The sequence below is a fragment of the Lampris incognitus genome, chromosome 14 (genome assembly GCF_029633865.1).
Source record: "Lampris incognitus isolate fLamInc1 chromosome 14, fLamInc1.hap2, whole genome shotgun sequence".
Lineage (NCBI taxonomy): Eukaryota > Metazoa > Chordata > Actinopteri > Lampriformes > Lampridae > Lampris > Lampris incognitus.
In genome coordinates, this window is record NC_079224.1 from 19,426,748 (window position 1) to 19,453,549 (window position 26,802).

At 43.4% G+C, this 26,802-nt stretch overlaps 2 protein-coding genes across 3 annotated transcripts; both read left to right on the top strand.

Moving 5' to 3' along the window:
* The first annotated feature begins 3,158 nt into the window (after positions 1-3,158).
* Positions 3,159-5,316, top strand: LOC130123798 (C-X-C chemokine receptor type 4-like). The gene is made up of 4 exons (XM_056293090.1): positions 3,159-3,198; positions 3,454-3,662; positions 3,856-4,139; positions 4,448-5,316. Exons 1-4 carry the CDS (start codon positions 3,184-3,186, stop codon positions 5,041-5,043), a joined length of 1,104 nt encoding a protein of 367 aa, XP_056149065.1. The 5' UTR covers positions 3,159-3,183; the 3' UTR covers positions 5,044-5,316.
* Positions 5,317-8,659: 3,343 nt separating this feature from the next.
* mcm6 (minichromosome maintenance complex component 6) lies at positions 8,660-26,589 on the top strand. 2 transcript variants are annotated; one of them, XM_056293378.1, is made up of 18 exons: positions 8,660-8,859; positions 11,583-11,729; positions 11,886-11,996; positions 12,259-12,346; positions 13,235-13,396; positions 14,064-14,229; positions 14,453-14,601; positions 14,896-15,046; positions 15,538-15,679; positions 15,887-16,028; positions 16,644-16,751; positions 17,165-17,320; positions 17,408-17,536; positions 17,634-17,798; positions 22,371-22,491; positions 22,655-22,828; positions 23,625-23,764; positions 25,857-26,589. In XM_056293378.1, exons 1-18 carry the CDS (start codon positions 8,816-8,818, stop codon positions 25,965-25,967), a joined length of 2,406 nt encoding a protein of 801 aa, XP_056149353.1. In that variant the 5' UTR covers positions 8,660-8,815; the 3' UTR covers positions 25,968-26,589. The 2 variants fall into 2 exon arrangements, with proteins under 2 accessions (XP_056149353.1, XP_056149352.1); XM_056293377.1 differs by lacking the exon at positions 8,660-8,859 and adding an exon at positions 10,777-10,910.
* Positions 26,590-26,802: the final 213 nt, after the last annotated feature.

The window sequence follows — 26,802 nt, forward strand, 5'->3', positions numbered from 1 at the left end:
GAGCCAAACTAGATGAAGGAGCAGAGGGAGTTAACAGATAATTATAATAATTATAATTATAATTGCAATTAAAATAAATTCTCCTTCTAATCAAACATCCGAAAAGATGAGTAAAGTATTGTTCTTGCAACTGCATTTATAACCTCTTTTTTTTAAGCTCAAAACTTAATTCAACCATGTTATGTGATCTGCCACTTCAGTACAACAACAAATATTAGTGCCCTACAGAAAATTACAGATAAACATTTAAACACACAGTATTACATTATATACACCACCACTGACTATCCCTGTAACAAACTGAGCTGAGGAAGGCAGCGGGCAGAGCAGGTCTCCATTGCAGGGAAGCAGAAAAGTAAAAAAAAGAAAAGAAAAAAGAAATGGTCAATTTTATCTGAGATTGTGGCTGTGATTTCTTTGTCTCTGGGAATCCTCTGAATGAACATGCCTTCCTGTGTGTAGACAACAACGTCACACCATTCAAGTCCAGAAATTAACAGCTGACTCTGGATCTGCCAAAAGTACGGATTCACCAGACCAAGTTCAACACCCCGCATTTAAACAAAAACAAGTTTTCAGTAAATAAACAAATATCCTTAAATTAAATAAAAGTACCATGTTAAGAAAGTTAGTTACTGTAGTTCTTGGTTTATGCCACGTCTGACCAGTTTCCGTGCAGCTGTGTGTTGGGGGAGCAGAGGTGGTCTTCAGCTGGGAATGATGTGCAGCCTGGTAAAGAAGCGCTGCCATGTGGTTGCATAAAGCTGTACCTGCCACACAGGCACACTGGCAGCTCTGTAGCTGCACAGGATGGGAACCCCCATGTACAATCTGAAAATACACACTTCTGTTACAACACATACTGTACTTGCTGCAAGTGCAGTTCAACATTAAAACATTGTTTATAAACAATACATGGGTGAACTTTTGTTATAAAGGAGAATACATGAGTACAGTGAGAAAAATATGAATGATGTATGAATTGATTATATGAATGAGAAAAAAGGAACCAAAAAAAAACCCACAGTTGATATGCACTAATGTGTAAATCAGAATTTGTAGCCAAACCATTACTAATCTCACTTTACTCATTTAAGATAATAAGGGAACACAGAACGTGTGTAAAAGTGACGGAACTCACAACGCAATATTGTTTCTGCGAATCCCATTATTTTTTACACATTTTTATACACTAGGGTGGGTTATGTATGGGGTAGCATACGAAATATATTTTTAACGTAGCCGTTAACAGTATTAGATTCATAGCAGTGATATGATTCACAGAAGCTTTATTGATTTGACGAACAGGGACCTGTCTCACGAACCAGTACACTGAAATTCTCCAGAAGGATTTAATCCATTAATGATTTTAAATTGCACTTCCTTTACTTTTGGTACAGCTGGAAACTGACGGAATTTTGTTCCCAATTTTCCACCTGCATCTTTGGAGAAATATTGTAAAACTGGGTTTCTGTTTAATGGACTGACAGCAGGCTAAGCGGTCTGGATACTGGATGGATGTAATTCTTTGACAATGACTCTCTGGATTGTGGTGTTGGGCAATTTTCGACCGATGACATCATGTCCATTGAGTGTACATATAGGTGTCTGTAGGGACGCCCGACCAAGCTGGAGGTAACACGGGGGTTCGAACTGGCGATCCCCATGTTGGTAGGCAGCGGAATAGACCGCTACACTACTCAGACACTGTTTTGTTTGTTTGTTTTTGACCTGACTGTTGTTGTTTTTTTTTTGTGAGGGGGGGGGGGTTATTGTTTTATTTGTTTGTATGAAATGTGCTATACAAATAAAGTCTGATTGATTGATTACTTTGCATGTCCAAATGTGTATGGATTTCTACTGGCCACAACATGTAAGTAGGCTTTCTATTTTTAGTAGATTTGTGTCCTGAATTTGACATTTTGTAAAACCATGGACAGCTTCGCGCAGCTTGAAAGAAAATGTGAAAATATCTTAACCCTCATTCTTCCCTAAAGATCCACATGATGGTGCCACTTTACAGCCTAACGTGCTGCCTCCGAAGGGTCTCATGCCGTTAGGGGAGCCCGAAAGAAGTATTTTATTTGAAACTGATTGGCTATGCTGTGTTGTAGGCCAACATTTGAGCCGGGACTGTGGCAAGAGAACAATTAGGTGTGTAAAAAGGAGGTTTGTGATCACTATTGGATGAATTAGCGGCGGAGGAAACATGGACACAGCGAGAAGAAGATAAGAAGCTGGGAATTGAATCTTGAGTATGGGAGGTTTGAAAGTATGTGTGTGTGTGTGGGGGGGGGTCTGTTTGCCAATGTGTCAGTGCAGTGAGGGAGGGGGGTATTGGGGGATTAACTGGCAGAAATGTGCCTGCTGACTTGTCATCACACCCATAACTGTACGTGAGAGGCTCCCAATGCTCAAAAGAAGTGTGCCAGCTCCTTATCCAAGCTCCTTATCAAGCCAGTCTAGGACTAACAGACCGGACCACGTCATCTCGACAAAGGGACACAGAAAGCGATAATAAAACAGGACGCGCGCTCTTAGGGCTCATTTACAAAGAAAGAGTTTAGGGGAGTGTCATTATCCTCTGCTACTCTGTATGTCCGGGTAGTTACCAGAGCATAGAGTAGCAGAGGATAACCATCATCTCACATTCACTTGCAGAATATCGCACTCTCTCCCTGTCGCTCCCCTTCGCTCACAGCCAAACATACATGCATCACAACAGATGATGACACAAGTAGGTTAACTATTTTCACGCCACAGTGAGAGCAGAAGCTCGCCTAATACTGAAAGTGTCCAAAATGAACAGACCATGAAGTTAGAGCCACTGCTGCCTACATACACACACATGGGATGCAGTTGCAGTCGGGATTACTTGTACAGTCATTGTTTGAGTCTCATTGGCCCGCTTTTCCATTGCCAGTGCGACCTGATTGTCACAACCCTGGGGTCTCGGGGGTCATAACAATACAAGCAACAAACACATACACACACAAAGAGAGCATGGTATCCTGCGATAGAACCATATCAGCACCTGACACCTCGAAAACAGGAAGAAGGTTTCAGCGGGGACACAGATGTGTTTGGGGGTGGAGCGGAATGGAGGCTATAAAACGCCACTAGACAGGGATCTCCACTTCACTCCACACTTGGCCGAAGAGGGAGAGAAGGATTGTCTCCATCATGTCTTACTATGAGGTATGGACCCAACTGATTTGTGATACTTAAGTTTGGACGCTTTTATCAGCATGCATCATATGAGACAATGGATTAAAAAAATCATTTAGTTCTGTCAATATAAAGGTCTGTCGATGGCACATCTTTCTTTCATAATTGCTAATTAGTGTATGTAAAGTTAAAAAAACTACCAAGGATTCACTTTAATTGCTCTTCTCTATCCTCCGTCTGTTGCTCCGCTCCATATTCACACTCACATCACCTGTTTGCTTACAGCATATCTTCGTGGACTACGAATACAATGATACAGGCTCGGGCTCGGGTTCTGGGGACCTGGGCGTGGATTTTGAGGAGCCGTGTAACACAGAGCAGCTGGTGACCCCTGACCTTACCCAGGTCTTCCTTCCTGTGGTCTATGCACTCATCTTCATCCTGGGCATCACTGGCAATGGCCTTGTCGTTATTGTGCTGGGCTTCCAGCGCAGGTGAGAGTTTAGGAGGGCTTGTGGTTGGTGTGCCTGCAACATGACTGAAGCCATTCCCTTTCCACATTGTTTCCTTGCTATAAAGTGGCACGCAAACAAACCAGTGTGTCTCATTGAGAATCAAGCAGCTCAGAGAGATAGACAACAGCAACAAATTTAGAGGGATTTTGTGTGTGTGTGTGTGTTTCTACAGGTCAAAATGCAGTCTCACAGACCGGTATCGACTCCACCTCTCTGCTGCCGATCTGCTGTTTGTGCTGGCACTGCCATTCTGGGCTGTGGATGCAGCGCTGTCTAACTGGCATTTTGGCGCAGCCACATGCGTGGGTGTGCATGTGATCTACACGGTCAACCTGTATGGCAGCGTGCTCATCCTGGCCTTCATCAGCCTGGACCGCTATCTGGCAGTGGTCCGAGCCACAGATACCAGCACCACAGGCCTGAGACAGCTCCTGGCCCGGAGATTGGTTTATATGGGTGAGTGTCTGACTATACTTCCTCTATTAATCTGTAAGTACTTTTCACCCCTTTTCTGGCTCTGTCTGTTTTTTCACTCACTCATCTTATCTCTCTTAATCCCTCATCTCTCACCCTCTCTCCCCTGCAGCTTTCTTCTACCATTAAATTCACCCTAAACTTTTCCCTCTTTGTTCAGGTGCCAGACTGCCTCTTCCTTGCTCCACTACTTCTCATTTTTCATGCTCAACAGAGCACTCGCTCCTCTTCTGTTATTTCTCCATATTCCCATATTCCCTTATCTTATTTCCATCTCTCTCTTCCTCCAGGTGCTTGGTTGCCGGCGGGTCTGCTGGCTGTGCCAGACTTGATATTTGCCCGAACTGAGGAGCGAGGAGAAGGGGTGACTGTGTGCCAGCGGTTCTACCCAGTAAAGAACGCTCCGCTCTGGGTGGCGGTTTTTAACCTCCAGCTGGTTCTGGTTGGTCTGGTGATCCCAGGTGTAGTTCTTTTGGTTTGTTACTGTGTGATTGTCACCAGGCTGACCCGTGGCCCACTGGGTGGCCAGAGGCAGAAACGGCGAGCCGTTAGGACCACTGTGGCGTTGGTTCTCTGCTTCTTTGTGTGCTGGCTCCCCTATGGGGTGGGCATCTCTGTGGATGCCCTACTGCGCCTGGAGGTGTTGCCCGGAGGTTGCAGCCTGAAGGCAGGCCTGGAAGTGTGGCTTGCAGTGGCAGAGCCGATGGCCTTCGCTCACTGTTGCCTGAATCCACTGCTTTACGCTTTCCTGGGGGCAGGGTTCAAGAGCTCTGCCCGCAGAGCTTTAACGCTAAGCCGCGCCTCAAGTTTGAAGATACTACCCAGAAGGCGTGCTGGAGCCTCCACAACCACAGAATCAGAGTCATCCAGTTTACATTCTAGCTAACAGTGTCTGTGCATGTATATGTGTATGTGTGTGTGTGTGTGTGTGTGTGTGTGTGTGTGTGTGTATACATGTGTTTTTGCACATGGGTTGATGTACGAGTATATGTGTAAGAATGTTTATACACGAAGAGTCCAAGAGAGTAAGGAGCAGTCTGCTGGCCCATGACTTACCCTCTCCCTTGTGACGGAGTTTCTCATGTAAATACTGTATCTAGAATGCTTCACAGTGCCGCTTTCCTTGTCTATTTTGAAAGTGTTTGTAATAAAATTTGAAAACATGAGAAGATTTGTTTGTTTCCTGAGTGAAACACTTCCTGCCTTGCATTCAACCACTCAACCAAGGCTAAGGCCACCCCAACCTCTCTGTCTGCCCATCTCTCTCTCCTCTCTCTCTCTCTCTCTCTTGTTCTCTCCTTTGCTCCTTCTCTCTGTTTCTGTCTTTCTCTCTTTCACAGTGTGGGGTCATCTCACATGTGGGTCAAGTATCCATTGCAACCCATTGAAACTAAATCAGTGTTTAGTCTGGTGTAAAACCAACTTGTTGAGGTAGGGATTCTATGACCGAGGTCATTTTATAGCACATTTCAAAAGGAATGGGTGAGAAAGAGGATGGGACAAGCCACAAGAGCAATGAATCAAATCCATACACATTAGGAAGCAAGTATGTGCCACAAACTTGTCTTGAGTCAGGAAAGGCAGTTGAGACATTAATTCTCCAAAGGAGTTGAATCAAGTGTGACTGGACTTGGTATATATCCGTGAAGACATTTCGCCTCTCATCTAAGAGGCTTCATCCCTTCCTGCCTTTCTGACTAGACCAAGCTAGTCTGACTGGCTGGTGATGAGACTCAGTATTTATCCTCTTTGGAGTCGTTATCAGAGCTCTCTGATAACCTCTTGGATGAGAGGCGAAACGTCTTCATGGATATACTATACCAAGTCCAGTTGCACTTGATTCAGTTCCTTTGGATAACCATGACCTGGATGAATGAGAACATTCACAGACGAGACATTAATTCATTTTGTTGGACTACCCACAAATACTGTTTTATCCTTGACAAGGTGTATTATGGGTTTAAGATGTAACTTGCCAAATACAGTTTCTTAAAAGGAAGCGCATTTCAAAAAATTTGGTTGGAAGTCTGGTGAGTGTTTTAAAAAAATATTATTGTTATAATCTGTGTCTCTCTTTATGTCGATTCTTTATCTCTCAAAAAATCACTGTTGGGATCCACTGATCCGCAGCATGAACACGTTCAGTTCTGTTTCTTCTGAAAATGAAACGTGGGAGTTTTCAACCTTGAGCCTTGGCCCATTGGCGTGTGAGTCGACACTGGTGTCATGAGTAGTCTCGACCCGCTCGTGTGTGGACGTGTGAGTGCCGGATTTATCATCCTGATGGTGTATACAATTTGGTTGAACACGGTGAGAGAGACGGGAGGGGAGGGGATGCTGGTGATGGGGGGGGTCAGTAAGTCAATTTTCCCAGCCGCCTCGGGGGCACAAATTCACACACACACACACACACACACACACATACGCACACGCACGCACTTCCCCAAGACTCACTTCCAAGTGGAAGTGAGAGAAACAGAAGCTGGAAGTTTACTGTGTCTCACTTCCTGGAGTAAAGTGGAGGAAGACGGAGAGGAAAGGGAGATGAGAAAAAGAGAGAGATTACTGTAAGATAACTGCTTAACACGATGCAATGCAAGTTTGACTCTGCAACTGTGTGGGTAAATTACACCAAATCCCATTATTACTGCAATACTTTTATCGCAACTCACATGTAGAATTTAGGCCCAGTAAGCCAAAACCTCAGCTCTGTGCCCATTTCATGTGTTGGAGTCACGCAATAGGTGTGTCACAAGTGTGTACAAGCGCACAAAAGCACACATGTGCACATATGCACACACAAAACACACGCACACACACACATGCACACTCACACAAGCTGTCACATAAACACACAATACACACAAACAATTTTTCTGCTATTTATAGTATATTCAAAACAGGAAATACTTCCTGCGGCTCATTTTAGGAAAAACAAGCAGTCAAGACAATCAAACAAGCCAGTGAGCGGTTCTGCAACATAGAACTGTGGTGAGCATACACATTATTATTATCATTACATTTACATGTATTAAAGTAAACAGGACTCATGCAGGTCTTGTTTTTTTCCAACGTATCATAGCCAGTGTTTAATTTGAGCGCTCATGTTGCTTCATAAAAACCTCTGATGGCTTCATTTGGATGACGCACAAACATAGATACTGTAACGACCACGAATAAGTAGACTCGCTTAGCCCTTGGCTAAGGGGTCTGACCCTTTAATTAACTGGTTAACGTTGTCGCCCGTGGTGCGAAAGATATGGGTTCGCGTGGCGGTCCCAGGCTGCCCCCCTAATTCACTACAATTCTGTTAAAAAGTTGCATGCCAGGAAGTTCTGAGTGCTGGGTTGTGAGCGCTTTTGTAATCTTCACGCAATAAATCCAAGAAGTGAGTGAACGAAAAAGTAAATGTCTTCTCTTTGACCGCCTTCAATCAGTCATTGCAGTAATCCTTTTTTCCTTATCTCCTTGGTATCCTATTACCCCTTATCTGCCACCATCTCTCCTTTCCTCTCCCCTCCTCTTTTTGGCCCAGTCTGTCTGGCTGGTTGGTGCCAACAGTGCTATTACTGCACAACAAAAGTGTATGCTGGCGTTGCTATGGCTGTGTGATTCTTGGCATGTGGGCATAATCTGTCCGTGATGATGGTAATAATAATAATAATAATAATAATAATGTTGATGGTGAGTATCACTGTTGTTGTTATTTTGACGTTTGTTAGAAAGAAGAAAGCCACTTTATTTTGTCATTGTATTCTTACAACGAATTGTACTCTTACAATGGATTTGTCTTCTGCATTTAACCTATCTTATTGTATAGGAGCAGCGCCTGGGGACCAACTCCAGTTCTCCTTTCCATTGCCTTGCTCAGGGACACGGGCAGGAGTATTAACCCTAACATGCGTGTCTTTTTGATGGTGGGAGGAAACCAGAGCACCCGCAGGAAACTCACGCCGACACGAGAAGAACATGCAAACTCCACACAGAAAGGACCTGGGATGGCCTGGGGTTCGAACCCAGGACCTTCTTGCTGTGAGGCAACAGTGCTAATCACTGGGTCACTGTGCCACCTTTTTTTTCGCCTTTTTTTTTTTAGAAAAAATAATCATCATTATCGTTACTGAAGAGCAAGTTGATTTGACTTCACTTGATTAAGAGAACACGTACTCATGTGCGGCAAAACCTTGGGAAAGTAGATATGGGAAAAGAGAGGGCTACACACACACACACACACACACACACACACACACACACTAACATGTGCAAACTTCAGAGCTGCTTAGAAATACCACTGTTTCATAATGAGGGGCACTAAGTAGTTAGAGGCCTGCTTTGACATGTAGAGGCAGCTGATAAGCCAGAGAAGATTCAAGCCAGCATCATACTCATACCAACCAGCATCGCCAAGCTTTTGGATATTACTGCCTTCATAACAAATGTGGGTATGCATGCGTGTGCGTGCGTGCGTGTGTGTGTGTGTGTGTGTGTGTGTGTGTGTGTGTATGTGGAAGCCTACAGGTGGTCAGGTTCTCTCACAGTCAGACAGGCTGAGTTTCCTGTCACCGAACAATCGTGGGAAAATCAGAGATGGAGATGGAGACAAAGAGTGAGGTTGAGGGAGAGCGAGAGAGACATGGGTCGCATCCAAATAGCCTGCAATGACTTCCTGCTTTGTTCCTGGTGGATTAATACAATGTGACAGGTGAAACCAATTGCCTGCTGGGGTCACTCTGAACAGATGGAGTTAAGAGTAGGATGAAAGAGATTTTCTCACCTCCTGACAGTATTGATGAGACCAAACAAAACCCTGGCCCAATATGTCCCTTGTGTTTATTCCCTGCCCAGCAGATGCTCTTTATTTGCATGTATGAAAATAGATGAATGAGGAGCAGTAGTCTAAGTCAACTGTAAACATTTTAAGTCAAGTCAAGTCAAGTCAAGTTTATTTGTACAGCCCAATACGATTATCCAAAGGAATTGAATCAAGTGCAACTGGACTTGGTATATATATCTGTGAAGACGTTTCGCCTCTCATTCAAGAGGCTTCATCAGTTCGTGCTTTTCTGACTAGACCAAGCTAGTCTGACTGGCTGGTGATGAGACTCAGATATTTATCCTCTTTGGAGTCGTTATCAGAGCTATTGATATGCGTGGCTCTTTGTGTTCCGATGTTTAGCAATGCTCATCGTTGTCAGAGGTATTGATGTGCGTGGCTCTTTGTGATCCGATGATAAGCAGCGACGGTCGTTGGGGCTGTTAGTTTAGACTTCGTTAGTGTTCCATTCAGTGGTCATGAGAGTCATTGGAGCCATTAGTGGTCGACTGTTGTTCTTGGAGGCTAGGCTTCTTGAGTCTCCTGGGTAGAGATGAAAGGACGGCATTGTAAGTGGGGGATAGGTGGTGTCGCAGACCTCCTCCTCTGTTGAGGGATGGTTTTTCCAGTTTCGCATAGATGGCTTCCTTCACCCCTCTTTCAAACCATCTATCTTCCCTGTCCAAAATGTGTACGTTGCTGTCCTCGAAGGAGTGTGTCTTCTCCTTTAGGTGTAGATAGACTGCTGAGTCTTGTCCTGAGGAGTTTGACCTTCTGTGTTGGGCCATCCGTTTGTTTAGTGGTTGTTTGGTTTCTCCTATGTATAGGTCAGTGCAATCCTCATTGCATTGTGCAGCATACACCAGATTGCTTTTTTGGGTGTGTGGTATACGGTCTTTGGGATGAGCCAGTCTTTGTCAGAGTGTGTTGCTGGGTTTGAAGTATACCGGGATGCAGTGTTTGCTAAAAAGACCCCAGAAACATACGGGATGCCTATGTTATTCATTCTGTTCCTTTTCTCCTCATCGCTCACCTGGTTTTTAACGCTCCCCTCAGGTGTTTGTGTTTGCCTGAGTGCTGCTGGGCACATTGTCAGCTCTGTGTTGCAGAGTTCTGATGACGCCCAGTTTGTGTTCCAGAGGGTGGTGTGAGTCGAAAAGTAGATATTGATCTGTGTGTGTAGTTTTCCTGTAAACTGTTAAACTTCCTGTTATGAAAGGATGGGCCCAATACGATTACAAATTTGCCTCAAGGGGCTTTACAGCAACAAAACAGCCTGTCCTTAGACCCTCGCATCAGATTTTACACACCTGTTAACTGGTAACTTTTATATTCAGCCTGAAAGTAACAAGATAGATATTCATTGTGGTTGCAGTGGACAGCTGGTTCCTATTTTTTTTCATGACCTTTGTTGCCACCGGCGTTATGACTTACACGGCCGCGTCTACTCCTTCATCTTCCACTTTAAAAGTACTAACGAACAGTAGCCTCTAGTGGTTGTCTTGAGTTACTACGCCAGCCGATATTTCCGCTTTATTACTGCGCTCCGAGGGCGCACATTTCTACTAGGAAGAGTATCGCGGGAAAAGGGAAAGAGGCGTTGCCTTGTTTTGTATATTCACACGGGATTGGTTGGAAACTTCTAAACGGGTTGGAAAGCGTTAAAAAATACAACCACCTAATTGGTGGAGAGTGGCGCGCCGTTAACCACGTGGTCTTGGTTTTCGCGCGAAACTGCCACTCTGCCCCTTCCTCAACGTGTTCTGGTTGTTTTTGGAGGAGTACGGTGGACCTTTGTTAGAAAAAGCCCCAAAACTGACATCGGTGTAACACCGTATCAATATGGATCTTGCTGCACCTGCTGTAGAGAATGCCGGAGAGACGATAAAAGATGAGTTGGCTGAAAAATGCCAGAAGTTGTTCCAGGCTTTCTTGGAAGAGTAAGTAGATCAACAGTACTGTGTAAACGGGAGGCCTTGTGCTCACAAGATGGTACGTTCACTGGTCTACCGATGTAGTGACCACGTTAACCAAACGATTTGGCATTTCGGTCTTTGTCGGTTTTGAACTTTTTGTATTTTTTTTTACCTGTTAAGATGCCTCTTGATTTCTGCGCCCAAGCCCAAATATGGCGTACTCAAACTAAAATGGCTGTAGCTCTTGGAACACTTTTGTAATATATGTATAATCGTGGTCTCTAGAAAGGGATCCCGTTGTAGCTCACTGAGGTGTCAGATTTAACCTAAATACTACTGCAGTGTTTATGAAAAGGTTTATAACACAGTACAAATAGAATTTTATCTTCGCCTACAACAGAAATAATTATTTAAGTGAAGATAACTTATTTTCTCTTTGTCTCTTGAGCCTATGACTCAGTGGAGCTATTGCCATAAATTTCATCACGTTTTACCAAAATGTGAGCGTTTTTGATTGTTTTTACAATGGATATGCATAGGCGGATCTCCAAAATGTTCCAAATGATGTATGGGCCTTTTGGATTCGACAAGACTACATATTTTGTACTTATCCAGACGACTCCATGAGGGGGCTGGTTCATGTGAAACGGTTAAGCCTGTGCGTCAACATTTCCTGTTGGCCTTCTGTGTGTCCAGGTTCCAGACCGGGGATGGAGAGGTGAAGTATGTCAGAGAGGCAGAGGAGTTGATCAGGCCGGAGAGGAACACTCTGCTGGTGAGCTTCACAGACCTGGAGGGTTTTAACCAAGAACTAGCAACTACCATCCAGGAGGAGTACTACAGGTAAATATGGAAACATTCGCCAACTATCACTTTATGGACTCCTTTTCAGTATTTTCTTTGTTGACTTAAGTTGTGATTGCGTATATCCAAACATGTATACGAAGTTGTAACAGTCAGAAATTGCTGTGGATTAATATGAACAAAAACTCTTTGCAGAGTGTACCCTTTCCTCTGTCATGCAGTGCGCAATTTTGCACGGGATCACGGGACTGTTCCTCTTAACAAAGAATTTTACGTTGCCATCCAGGACCTACCAACCAGACACAAGTAAAGCAAATGTTCATTTACCTCAAATGTGAATCATTGTATATGTTTTCTGTCTTAATCGGAGTTCATTTCTGTGTGCTTTATTGCGGTTTTGCAATGTGTCTCACAATACCCAAGTAAAGCTACTGTGACGGTATAACACCCTTGCAAGTCACAAACAACTACCTGCGTAGAAACAAAGTAGTTCACTATCATCAAATGGTGTTCTAAAGAAATGGATAAAACTGTACAGGTTGATGTAACTGTCCTATGTGTTTTCAAGGATCCGTGAGCTGTCAACTTTACGTATTGGGACTCTGGTTAGGATCAGTGGTCAGGTGGTGAGGACACACCCTGTGCACCCTGAGCTGGTAAGTCATCCTTTGCTATCAAGAGATCCATCAATATGACAGGCACATCACTATGCTTTATCTCTAGGAGTGGTTCTGGGGATAGGCTTATTCTTAAATGCAAATCATTCAAAATCTGAAATATGAAGTCCCTGCACATAAGAAGCTGCATCTTTGCACATGATGGCTGTCTTTGTAAAACCTGTCTGAAATGAATTAAAGGTTAATTTAGCACATATTTAGCACAGTTCTGTGCCCAGTGTCAACTAGCAAGGGAGATTGATGTTAAAGAGATCCTGCTGTGGTTGGGTACAAGAAAGAATTGTCCTTATGGGGATCAAAAATATATAATCATTATCAAATGATCATATTATTAACTATGTAATTGATTGAATAAAGAAATCAAAAAGAGAACAACATATTGCATTGGTGTTTTATGACCTGCCAGTTGACTGCAGGGATTTCCAGTGATACTGATCAGTGTTAATTTAGTTGATGGTAACTATGATGAAAAATAGTCTTCCATGACCTTGAGTCCAAATAGAAAGTAAGCCAGTAACTTAAAAAAAAAAGGTTTCCTTAGCGTCTAGTCAAATTTTCTGGTGAATGAGTACATCTGTTTTTAGTTAATGAAGTAAGCCAGTGTGCTAATTTCTTAAAATTACAACAAAATATAACAATGGACTGTCAAAAACTTAACTTATTAGATCAATCACAATTCAACTTTGTAAACAAACATAATAATGGAAGGCACATGTCAGTATATTTTAGATTGGGCTTACAAGGGTGATTTTGATGAAGCTATCTTTTTCTTTTTTTTCTTTTTCCTCATGGAAATAACATTTTTTTCTGCATCTTTTTTTGTCAGTTAAAATAAACAATCCCACTGACTATGTTGTACTGTTGCAGGTCAGTGGCTGTTTCATGTGCCTGGACTGCCAGGGGGTGATCAAAGATGTGCCTCAACAGTTTAAGTACTCCCCGCCCAACATCTGCAGAAACCCTGTCTGCAACAATCGCTCCCGCTTCCACCTTGACACTTACAAGTCCAAGTTCATTGACTTCCAGAAGGTAATGGCAGGGCTTGTTGTGCATGCAGGCCATTTTGTAACTGTTTATATCATGTATGTATATAATGGCAGTAAGGGGATTGGTAAGAGTGTGTATGGCACTGATAACTGATCTGACAGTTGTCAGTTGACAGTGAGTCTTGCTTGAATAAGTCTAAAAAAAAGAAAAAAGAAAAGAAGATCCGGGTAGCGTAGCGGTCTGTTCCGTTGCCTACCAACACGGGGGTCACCAGATTGAATCCCCGTGTTACCTCTGGCTTGGTCGGGCGTCCCTACAGACACAATTGGCCGTGTCTGAGGGTGGGAAGCCGGATGCGGGTATGTGTCCTGGTCGCTGCACTAGCGCCTCCTCTGGTCGGTCGGGGCACCTGTTCGGGGGGGAGGGAGAACTGGGGGGAATAGCGTGATCCTCCCATGCGCTATGTCCCCCTGGCGAAACTCCTCACTGTCAGGTGAAAAGAAGCGACTGGCGACTCCACATGTATCGGAGGCATGTGGTTGTCTGCGGCCCTCCCCGGATCGGCAGAGGGGGTGGAACAGTGACTGGGATGGCTTAGAAGAGTAGGTTAATTGGCCAGATACAATTGGGAAGAAAATGGAGGTAACAAATAAGATCCAATGTCCCACGGTGTGGCACGATTACTTAATTGATGGGTGTGTGTTCACAGGTGCGTATCCAGGAGACACAGGCAGAACTGCCCCGTGGTTCAATTCCTCGCTCTCTGGAGATCATCCTGAGGGCAGAGGCCGTAGAGACGGCTCAAGCCGGGGACCGCTGTGACTTCACTGGGACCCTCATAGTGGTGCCAGATGTGTCACAGCTCAGCACTCCTGGTATGATCTTTTCTTCAGCACACTACTTGGGAGTCCTTAGATGAATTGCACTTGGTGGGAGGGAATTCAGGTTGATGAGAATGGGAGCTTTGATATTATGTCATCTTTAGAGGTGACTTGCATAGCTTTATATGCATGTAAACATACACACCACTCATATGTTCATGTGTGCATTTTGCACAATACGTCATGACTGTGTGTGTGTGCATTCCCTCATTTCCAGGTGTGCGTGCAGAGACCAGTTCCCGTGTGGCAGGAGGCGGTCAGGGCTTTGAGGCTGAGGGCCTGAGGGGGCTGAAGGCTCTGGGTGTCCGAGAGCTTTCCTATAGATTGGCTTTCCTGGCCTGCAATGTGGCCCCCACAAATCCACGGGTAAGTTGTACACCAGGCAAGAAAGGGCACATACCTCATTACGTTTCCCTTCACAGAGCTTTAGATGATAAGGGTTTTCATCTCTGTGGAGCAAAACGCTGATCTCACTGGCATAAGATCACACCCCACTAGCGCTTTCTTCCCCTTCTCTCAACTTAACATTTCATCAAACCTACTTTCCAATTATCAAACTACGAATTAAATAATATATTCAAAGTGAATTAATTTAACACTGTTTTTATTTGTAACATATTTCTAAAGTCACTCACAAGTGTGCTTGTATTTTTGTTCTAGTTTGGTGGAAAGGAGTTGCGTGATGAGGAGCAGACAGCTGAGAGCATCAAGAGTCAGATGTCAGTGAAGGAGTGGGAGAAGGTGTTTGAGATGAGTCAAGACAAGAACCTCTATCACAACCTGTGTACCAGTCTCTTCCCCACCATACATGGTGGGTACCACTACCATGACTGTAAATCTATCAACTTCATTCTCTGGGATAAAACAGTGTTAATACTTGTCAAACTGCTCTTTATCCAAGGTAGTTTGGCTGAAGATGCATATATTTTCACTCGACAACTGTTAGCTGATCAATACAAATGCAGTTTGTTGTTGGTCAATCAGCAGTGGGGTATTTGGGGGTCTTAAGCTTAAGGAGATCTTGAATAGATGTTGAAGCGTGAATGGACGTTCAAGCCACTTAAACTGCACATGTCTTCTCAACAGGTGAAAAAAATTCTTTGACTTGATAGTCACAGCCATGCATGTCTATATTTGGGGCTAAGCAGCTCTGGCATGTTGTCATGTCATTGTCTCTGAGTGTATTTAGTGTAGGAAATGTGTGCATTGTGCAGAGTTAATGGTCACTCCACTGGGATACATTACAGCAATAATATATTTGTGTGTGTGTGTGTGTGTGTGCGTGTGCGTGCGCGCGCGCAGGCAATGATGAGGTGAAACGCGGCGTCCTGCTAATGTTGTTCGGAGGTGTTCCCAAGACGACCATGGAGCGAACCTCGCTGAGGGGAGACATCAACGTCTGCATCATAGGGGACCCCAGCACATCTAAGAGCCAGTTCCTCAAGTATGAGACACATTCACACTGATAATAATAATGATTATCATGAAAAACATCTTAGCTTAGATAGAACTTGTCAAAAATAATGGTAGCAAGTTAAACTCATGAAAATTCTTTTTGAATTCTACACCTGAAATGGCCTTTTACATGTAACTGTCATATTCATCCCAAACCTGTTTTGAAGTCGAAATTTGTGTGTGTGCGTGTCCATAGACATGTGGAGGAGTTCAGCCCTAGAGCGGTCTACACCAGTGGCAAGGCCAGCAGTGCTGCAGGTCTGACGGCAGCTGTGGTCCGGGACGAGGAGTCTCACGAGTTTGTTATTGAGGCTGGAGCTCTCATGCTGGCAGACAATGTGAGTTTTTAGAGTTGTTCTCTCCAGAGCTTCTGAATGTTTTGTGAACAGTCAGCAGTCTTGGGGTTGGTCGGTCCGACAGTGCAGGACACAGCCTGTTTGTCTTTCCTGCTTTATATTCTAGGTGCCAAAAAGTAAAGACAGGGTCAGAAATTTTTGCATAACCATCTAATGTGGCTGGTGTTAAGACATGCTCACTACTGTATGCTGCTGAGTAATCAGAAAAAAAGACAGCGGTCAATGATAATGTGCTGGCATACCAGTACCAGATGTACTAAGCAACAGACATGTCATGGGATGCAGCCTCTTTGCAAACTAAGACAGCAGAAAACCAGTCCATCAAGGCTGATGGATGTCTGCTCCTGGTGCTATGACCCAGTCTTACAAACAGGTGTAGCAGATGCTTGAAGTGTCAGAGCTTGCATGGGGCTCCAGTTTTAATTCTGGGTAGTTTGGATAAAACGCGAGTGGTTATTACAGTGTTCTCTTTATTTGGCCTGCAGGTGGTGAACATGCATTGAATTCAGTCCTTAGCCATTGAGCTACATCTAATGTGTACAGTTTCTTTCCAGTAGGCAAAACTGACAGTGGTTTGTCTGTACCATGTGTCTCTAGGGTGTGTGCTGTATTGATGAGTTTGATAAGATGGAGGTCAGGGATCAAGTGGCCATCCACGAAGCCATGGAGCAGCAAACTATCAGCATCACCAAGGCTGGAGTCAAGGTAATGCAGATGGTGCAGTGTCTCAGATTGAAGACTTGGTAATTTACATTTAACATTCCAAACCAGTCAAAGGCACACCTTTGTGTTTTCGTAAATTCCGTGTTTTAAACAATGGAAACAGAACTTTTGGGTACACAGTTTGGTCAGTCAGTTATGTTCACATCCTTACTCCTGGACTTCTCAACTGTAAATTATGAAAGTTAAGGTTAATTGTGTAGAGAAAAATACTTTACTTCTATATTGGAATCATCCTACTTGACATTAAAGGAACCTCGCCATATTCTAGATGGAAATTACTGAAACACAACCCTCAAAGTTAACTGATACTCTCATCCAGAACAAACTTCCATAAACATAGCAACAGAATAAGAGGAATTGGACCCCCCCCCCCCCCATTTTGTTCTCTCCTTCAGGCCACTCTGAATGCTCGCACATCCATTTTGGCAGCAGCCAACCCAGTCAGTGGGCGCTACGATCGCAGCAAGAGTCTGAAGCAGAACATCAACCTGTCTGCCCCCATCATGAGCCGCTTTGACCTCTTCTTCATTCTTGTGGACGACTGCAATGAGGTGAGGCTGTGCACCTTGCTTGTTTGCATATAGTGCACCACTGTAAATCCTATTTTGTATTCACACGAGTATGTTTGTGTTCCTTAGGTGACAGACTATGCCATTGCAAGGCGCATTGTGGACCTGCACTCCCGAGTGGAGGAATCCGTGGACAGAATGTATTCTCTGGATGAGATCCGCAGATATTTGCTTTTTGCCAGGCAGTTCAAACCAAAGGTGTGTGCATTACATTGGTTTTACATGGCTTTCCTTTTTTTTTTTTTTTTTTTTAAAGCTAGTGTTAAATATTGTATATTTTATCTTTTGTATGTAGATTTCCAACGAATCAGAAGAGTTCATCGTTGAGCAGTATAAGCGGCTTCGCCAACGTGATGGTTCAGGAGGTGTGTCCAAGTCAGCCTGGCGAATCACTGTGCGGCAGCTGGAGAGCATGATCCGCCTGTCAGAGGCCATGGCCCGCATGCACTGCTGTGATGAGGTACGTACAAAGAAGAATCTCCTACATGTATCAGCTTCACTTTTATTTGCCAAGTACAACAACAGTCAGCATTATTGACATAGCAGGTGACAGTAGTGAGTGCTCGGTAGTTACTTGATCTCAGAGTGCAAAAGTTCACAGGTCTCAGCACTGGGCCTGTTCACCAATTGAGCTCTGTTATGAATCGAGCTGACTCTGGGGAAGGGAAATTACTATTGACTTGTGTTGAGCAGGGGTGGGCAACTTTGATGCGAGAGAGGGCACAAAAATTTTATCCTCACTACCAGAGGGCCAGATTGTGACCATGCACTTCCACTAGTGGGATACTGTACCCCATCACTCAATTAACCGAATAAAGCTACCAAGTTGATGAAAAGAATAAAATATATACTGTTAATCAAATTTTATTGTACCAAATTTTCTATTTAATGAGCTTAACACAGAAACAAAATGTCCATATTTCCTGAGTCCATTATTTAAGTGCAATGGGGTCTCAAAAGTCATCGTTCAATAATGGTACAAAAGTTAACATTCACACTAAGTGCAACAACTAATATTCATGTTTGTAGTGTATCTACTCTGCCCCCCTATTCCATGACATGTTTCAAATAAACATGCATTTAGCTCAAAAGGGTAAAATGGTATCTAGCGCTTTTCTAGTCTACCAACCACTCAAAGTGCTTTTTTACATGTGTCCCTCACGTTCACCCATTTTCACACACACACACACACACACACACACACACACACACACACACACACACACACACACACACACACACACACACACACACACACACACACACACACACACACACACACATTCATACACTGGTGAAGCCATTGAAACTCACCCACAGGTGGATCAGTATAAAGTTCTGTCTTAACACCAGAACGACCAAGACCGTCATTTTGATGGTTTTGGATTTTTAAAGTTTAATAACTTCGATGAAGAAAAAAAAAAAAAAAGGATACAGACCTGCCGCTCCCTGAATGCCCCTAAAATTGCATATATTTGCATTAAAATTAGTTTTAGGTCAATTGCACAAAAAAAAGTTATGATAAGATCTACCTAAAACGACCATGAGCTCATGGTCGTGGTCATGGTCATAATTTGCGCGTCATGTCATTATTTATGATGTGTGTTGGGTGCATCATTTCCTTTGCGAAGTTCATTGCTCTTTCCTAGAAACACATTAGCGTTCTCCAGTGCAGAGTAATAGTCTGAACTTGATTTTTGATTATTCCCAACATGTCTGGGTACAGACGCCGTTTCAGATGCACCATGACTACCACCGAGGTGTATTTACAGGCGTTGGACAGCAGCCATATTAAATTGTTTGAAAAATAGTATTAAAGTTGTTAAAATGTTAATTTTGTTGTCAGCCGTTTCTTAACAGACATACATGCAATGCATTAATATCTCAACTGGGTATTTATCTTGACAGAATATAGAGTTTACAAACCGTGGGCAGTCATTTTGATGGCCCACGGTCGTTAAGGTATTTTTTAAATTCTGGTCATTGTTTGGGACTGTTTCAATATTTATTTTCAGTTCTTTTTTTACATGCTTTATAGGCCTTGTTACGTTTGTTAGATTAGCAATATGTGTTTTCCGTTTTGTTTTTCAGGTAATATTTTCACTTTTTCAATTTTGCTATTGTTTAAAGTTTAAATTGTATAAAACTAGTATTATAGTTGTTAAAATTGTAATTTTGGTGTCAGTTGATCCTAACAGACATACTAACATATGCAATGCTTAATATCTCAATTGGGTATTTATCTTGACAGAAGTTTATAAAGCGGCAGTCATTTTGACCACCCATGGTCGTTTTGGGTAGGAGTGAAATCCCGGTTGTTCTCGTGTTAATAATAATAATAATTTGTTTTTAAAGCACTTTTCTGAAACAATGTTACAAAGTGCTTCATAAAAAAACAACAACAAAAAACAACGAGATACTTAATGAGATACTTGTGGTCTCTCTGCTAGCATACGATAGACTGAATGTCAATGTTTGTGCATCCATTCTGCATGAGCTGGAACATAGTTTCATCCATCAGTCTGTTTTTCTCTTTTGACTTGACACGCTTCATTGTTGAGAAGCTGCCCTCGCAGAAGTGCTCCCAAACATGCTGGCCATTGAGAGTGCAAAATCCCTGAGGAGTGGAAAGCGCGACTCGGGCAGTAGTCTCCAAAATGAAATTCCTCTGTCATTGCGCTTTGCTTGAAAGAAGGGGGTCTTACTAGTTTGCAAAGTTCAAGCTGCAACTCTGGGAGTTGCTCACTGACAGCAGCAGAGAGGGAGTCAGTGAGTAACGCAATTCGTGGCTGCATGGCATGGAAATCATGAATGCGTTCTTGAACTGCCCGTGCAGTATTTCTGTGTCTGTTCTGTACTTGAGATGTTTTCTCACATTCAAGGACATCTTTATGCATCTCTTTACAGGTGGAAAAGTGTGCCAAATTTGGATGGTTGGATGAAAAGCCTTCTTTGAACGGGGCTAATTTATGCTTAAATGCGTTCATGTGTGCGTATAGATCTGACATACACTATATGTACAAAAGTATTGGGACATCTGGCCATTACACCTACTGGAGCTTTTATGACATCTCATTCTAAATCCATAGGCATTAATATGGAGTTGGTACCCCCACCCCGTTGCAGCTATAACAGCTTCCACTCTTATGGGAAAGCTTTCCACAAGATTTTGGAGTGTGTGGGAATTTTTGCCCATTCATCCAGAAGAGCATTTGTGAGGTCAGGCACTGATGGTGGACGAGAAGACATGGCTCGCAATCTCTGTTCTAGTTCATCCCAAAGGTGTTTGATGGGGTTGAGGTCAGGGCTCTGTGCGGGCCAGTCAAGTTCTTCCACACCAAACTCACCCAACCATGTCTTAATGGACCTTGCTTTGTGCACTGGGGCACAGTCATGCTGGAACAGGAAAGGGCCCTCCCCAAACTGTTCCTGCAAAGTTGGAAGCATAGAATTGTCCAAAATGTCTTGGTATGCTGAAGCATTAAGATTTCCCTTCACTGGAACAAAGGGGCCTAGCCTAACCCCAGAAAAACAGTGCACGGTGCAAACAACCTCTCTAAGCACTTCCCGCGGCTCATCCATCTGATCTCAGCGTGCATCTGTAAATCCCCATAAGCAGCACTGACTTCATCCAAAAAGGCTACAAACTTCCTATGATTGACAGACCTGCTGTCCCCCTTGAAAGAGATTGGTAACCTTGGTAACTAAATCTATGACATGGCTGAAGTTCATTGTCTTGGCACAGAGGGCCTCCTGTAAGATCAAAAGGAAATAGGATTTAGCCTATGATAAAAATTCTCACAAAGAAAACGCACATTCATAACCATATATTAATAGTTAGCTAGCAATAACGTTACCCACCTGATGTATGATGCAGTGCAATATTGGACAGTCAATGCCGCTCTGTTGGAGGAGCCTGGTGAATCCAGTGCGTCTTCCTCACATCGATGGTGCGCCATCGGTAACAACAGCTGAAAGCTTGTCAAAGCCTGCATGCGCACTTACAAGACTTTTAACAGCATTGAAAACATCCTTGCCCTTGGTAGTGTCATGCAAAGACACCAATTTCAATAACTCCTTGTGCACTTCAAATGAACTGTCAATTGCTCTTGTGTAAATGAGGAGTTGGCTAACATCCATCCTATCTGTAGCCTCATCCAACGCTAAAGAGAAGTACTTGCACTCATGTATGACTCGTTTTAGCTTTCCCTTGACATGATTTTAATGTCAAAAATTCTTTTCATCACTGTATGACAGGACAGAGAGACCGTTTCAAAGTTCTTAGCCATGTTATCATCTCCAAAAGCTTTAACCATCTCTACTGCACATAGCTTCACTGTTTCGCCATCTGACAAGGGCTTCTTTGCTATAGCAAGCTCAAGGGAAACGGCATAAGATGCCTTGAGAGAGGATTCCTGTGTAGATGTGGCTTTGGTAAAAAGGCTCTGCTGTCGGTGTATTTTTGCTTTGAGGTCAGCGATGATAGCGGCTCTGGTACCGCCTGTGTACTTGCCATATTTGCTTTTGTGCGTGGTACTGTAGTTGCGACTCAAGTTGAATTCCTTCCATGATTTTGTTTCTGGGCACACTAAACACATAGGTTTTACTTGGAATTCCGTAAAAAGATATTCTGTCTCCCATCTTGCCTGGAAGACACGCTTCTCTAGGTTAAGTTGTCTTTTTTCTTTTTGCCACTTATGTCTCTCCTCGTCGTGTGTCGTTGCAGAAGAGGCTCACCGAGATCAAGATGAGACCATGTGCAAGCAGTTGCTTGGCTACAGGCCTCTTGTGTTTTTTGAGTGAGCGCCCTCTATCAGTGGACAGTATAATTACAATTGGGATCTGGTTCAAATGTGGTCAAATGGCCCACTTGCTTCCGAAATCTGTGAAACCAACAATTTATTGATATTTAGAAATTGACCCGCGGGTCGTACTGAGTGAGGACGGGGGCCGAATGCGTCCCGCCTGTTCATGTCTGGCGTTGAGGATTAGAGTTTCTTGTATCCTAATGAGATAGTCCTTATGATTCCAGGTTCAGCCTAAACATGTGAAAGAAGCGTTTCGCTTGCTGAACAAGTCCATCATCAGAGTGGAGACGCCCGACATCAACTTGGAACAGGAGGAAGAAATGGAGGAAGAGGGGGTGGAGAATGGTACGCACACTTTCGCAGAGATAAAACAAAACTGCTCCAATACACACTGGTGAAGATAGTGAATACAGACACAATACAAATTACCATGTTAATGGAGACAGCATTCAATAAATCTTCCTCACGTGGTAGATATTAATACAAATCTGCCACTTCATCTTTTCAGATCGCGATGTCCCTAATGGTGTGAATGGTGTCGATGGCATAAATGGTCACGTGAACGGTGTGAATGGCCATGCTGAGCCAGGCAGCCAGGCCAAACCATCTCTCCGACTCTCTTTCACCGAATACAGACGGCTCTCCAACTTACTGGTCCTGCATCTTCGCAGAGTAGAAGAAGGTAAAGAAAAACACTTCATTGCACAACTGCTCCCTTGTCCCCCCCCCCCCCCCTCCCCATGGCCATTTTCTGGGTTTTAAGTAAGAGGTTATTTTTTTTGGCACACTGAATCACACACTTTTTTGGAGTTCCAATTCATTCTTCTTATTTGAAGCTACTGTTACTTCAGTCTAAAGACTGAAATAACAGAAGGTAGAAGAGTGTCTCTCCACCTGCCGCCCAATGACTGCTGGGATAGGCTCCAGCATCCCCGTGACCCTGAGAGCAGGATAAGCGGTTTGGATAATGGATGGATGGATGTTACTTAAGTGTTGGAACTGATCACATCGTTCATTTGTCAGTAACAAATACCATATTGCAATGTAATATCTATACTGATTGCTATTTTGCAGTTTAGTGGCTCAAAATCATTTTGATGAGTACAAAAAAAAATATTCCCTAATTGACTGGTTTCACTTTATGCTAGTGCAGTTGAAAATGTTATAATTTTCTTGAAATTGTTATGGTTTTCTCACCAGTTATGTCAAGAAATAGGTTTTCCTTTACCCCACTAGCAGACTAAGATTAATTAAAGCCTTTATTCTTAAAATTAATATTTCATGAGTGGGTAAAATGACAACTTACAGTGAACATATTTGTAGTGGCCATTCATTCAGCTCAGCTCAGTCTTGGAATATATAGCAATGTTTCCATCTACATGGTTTTAATGCCAGTTTTTAAGTTGCGAATACACCTTTTTTTTTTACACGCTTTTGATCTAAGCTGTTCACTGCTGTTCTTGTGTCTGCGTCCACAGCTGAAGAAGAGGAGGAGCTGAAGAAGAGTGCAGTTGTGAACTGGTACTTAAAGGAGGTTGAATCAGAGATTGACTCTGAGGAGGAGCTCATCAACAAGAAGGGCCTGATTGAGAAAGTCATCCACAGGCTTGTGCACTATGTAAGTACGCCTTCTAAAGAAACGCGTGTTCACCATTTAAGTTGACGGTGAGACCACATGGCTGGTACCCACAAATAAATGTAACAGTTGCAGATGCTTTCAAACTGAATTCCTTGGCTGGTAAGCTAGGGCATAAGGTGGTAAATCCAGTTTTTGTTAATTAAGACAACTGTTTAACTGCTGCTAAAGATTCCTCAAGAAGGATATGGAAGTGCTCAAATTTTGCATTGCAATTGAAATTCTATGACACAATCCAGCCAAAAGCAATATAAAGAAATGGATATGGGTATGGGAGGAAATAATGCAGACATTAATTTTCAATAAACTACAAACAAGGGACTCAAACATGGGACATTGATTCACTTTGTGAGGACATGCAGCGATTGCATATAATGTGATACTTTATAGTTAAAATCATAAAAATTACAGCAGTCTCGAAATCACTTTTTTGTACTGTGAATTAATATTCATAGTACAAAAAAAAGCAATGAAATAAAGATGCCTGCTAAAACAACTTTTAGACTAGTCTCTGTCTAGTGTGTTCAGAAGTATACTTATTTACAACTGAGGGTGAATAAACTAATTGAAGCTAAATGACCATATGAAATAAAATAAAGTAAATGACCAAATGAAATAAAAGGGGACCGGAGGATGTGCTCCAATTATCGGGGCATCACATTGCTCAGCCTCCCTGGAAAAGTCTACTCTGAGGTGCTGAAAAGGAGGCTCTGACTGATTGTTGAACCTCGGATCCAGGAAAAACAATGCGGATTCCGTCCTAGCCGTGGAACAACGGACCAACTCTTTACCCTTGCAAAGTGCTGAGGGAGGCATGGGAGTTTGACCAGCAAATCTACATGTGTTTTGTGGACTTGGAGAAGGCTTATGATTCTGTACCCTGGGGCACTCTGTGGGGGGTACTGTGGGAGTATGGGGTACCGGGGCAGTTGCTACAAGCCATTCAGTCTTTGTATAACCAAAGGGAGAGCTGTGTTTGCATTCTTGACACAAAGTCAAACACGTTTTCGGTGGGTGTCGGCTTCGCCAAGGTTGTCCCATGTCTCCGATTCTTTTTGTGATACTCATGGACAGGATCTCAAGGTGCAGCCAAGGTGAGGAGTGTGTCCATTTTGGGAACTTCAGGATTGCATCTCTGCTCTTCGCAGATGATGTGGTTTTGTTGGCTTCATCAGAACGCGACCTCCAGCGCACACTGGGGCAGTTTGCAGCTGGGTGTGAAATGGCCAGGATGAGAGTCAGCACTTCCAAGTCTGAGGCCATAGTTCCCTACCGGAAAATGGTGGATTGCACCCTCGGGGTTGGGGATGAGTTATTGCCTCAGGTGAAGGAGTTCAAGTATCTTGGGGTCTTGTTCGCGAGTGAGGGTAGGATGGGGCGGGAGATTGACAGGCGGATTGATGCAGCATCAGCAGTAATGTGGACATTGTACCAGACCATTGTGGTAAAGAGGGAGGTGAGCCGGAAGGCAAAGCTCTCAATTTACCAGTCAATCTTCATTCCAACCCTCACCTATGGTCATGAGCTTTTGGCAGTGACCGAAAGGGTGGGATCGCAGATACAAGTGGCTGAAATGAGTTTCCTCCATAGTGTGTCTGGGCTGAGTCTTAGGGTGAGGAGCTCGGACATCTGGAGGGAGCTCGGTGTAGAGCTGCTGCTCCTTCATGTTGAAAGGAGCCAGTTGAGGTGGTTCGGGCATTAGATTAGGATGCCTCCTGGGCGCCTTCCTTTGGAGGTTTACCTGGCACATCCAACTGGGAGGAGACCCCGGGGTAGACCCAGAACTCGCTGGAGGGACTGTATGTCCAATCTGGCCTGGGAATGCCTTGAGATCCCCCAGGAGGAGCTGGAGGGCATTGCTGGGGAGAGGGACCTCTAGAGTGCCTTACTTAGCTTGCTTCCACCGCAACCCGACCCCGGAGAAGCGGGTGATGAAGAGATGAGATAAGAAACTAAATGAGTTGACAGCTTTAATGTGTTAGCAAGCATCCTATCTCCTTCTCATTCATGTGTTAGCCTCATAAACAGATATTTGTGCAGCTTCATCTAGACCTGTTTCTGGTTCTCTCCTCAGGATCACATCCTCATTGAGCTGTCTCAGGCAGGACTGAAGGGGACAGAGTCTGAGAGCCCAGCAGAAGAAGTGGTCCTTGTTGTCAACCCAAACTACACGTTGGAAGATTAGACATGTCCCTTTTCCAACCCCCATCCGCCTTTTCTTACAACCCCGACTTCTTCACCTTTTCTGATTCCACATCCAACTCAAAGTGACTGTTGAAAAGTGTTTTATATTGAATACCCATATGTAAGAAATGCATAATGGCATTTGAGACCGTTTAGGTTTTATTCTGGTTTTGGTATTAAGCATCTCTGGCATTCACGGTTTAAACTCCTAAGATGAAGTAAAGGTCGTTAGTCACACTGACTGTTTGTAAATATGCTGCTCTTTGCTCCTTTTCTTCTAAGTGTTGGCAGGCTTTATCAGATTTCTTTGGTTCTCAAGATGTAGAATTGCCTTAAATTGAGGAGTTACATTATTCAGTAAATAGTAAGTCAGTTTTTTGATGGGATAACTGTGATTACTATGTATTTCATGCATACAGATTGCTTTTCCATACGTTGGAATTATTTTGTGTAGATATGTATTTTGAACACAACACATTAGTAAAAGTCTTTGTAAAATTGACAGAACATTCCTTGGGTACATGTAATTTCTGTTGTCCATGTTGTTCGGCCCACTTTGTTGCATTATTGCCTCCATATATAATTTGTTTTGTCTGAATAGCTTGAGAAATAAAAATATGTATATGTTCTCGTGATATCTTGGAATATCAATGATCAGGCAGAGGCTTCATCTCACTTGAGCTGGCTTTTATCACTGGAACTGCCACAGCAACATTTTAACATGAACAACATTGGGGGTACAGCGTCTTCCGACTGGGCTCTATACACTCTACACACACTCTGCCTAATTCCCTTATACAAATTACACTGGAGCCCTCTATTGGTCCTTGACAGCA

Excerpts from the sequence above, each read along its gene's own strand:
- LOC130123798 (XM_056293090.1), top strand. Across the intron at positions 3,663-3,855 it reads GTGCTGGGCTTCCAGCGCAG|GTCAAAATGCAGTCTCACAG; the intron begins GTGAGAGTTTAG and ends GTGTTTCTACAG. Across the intron at positions 4,140-4,447 it reads CCGGAGATTGGTTTATATGG|GTGCTTGGTTGCCGGCGGGT; the intron begins GTGAGTGTCTGA and ends CTCTTCCTCCAG.
- mcm6 (XM_056293377.1), top strand. The coding sequence starts at position 10,813 with ATGGATCTTGCTGCACCTGCTGTAGAGAATGCCGGAGAGACGATAAAA. Across the intron at positions 16,752-17,164 it reads TCACCAAGGCTGGAGTCAAG|GCCACTCTGAATGCTCGCAC; the intron begins GTAATGCAGATG and ends TCTCTCCTTCAG. Across the intron at positions 22,829-23,624 it reads TCTTCGCAGAGTAGAAGAAG|CTGAAGAAGAGGAGGAGCTG; the intron begins GTAAAGAAAAAC and ends CTGCGTCCACAG.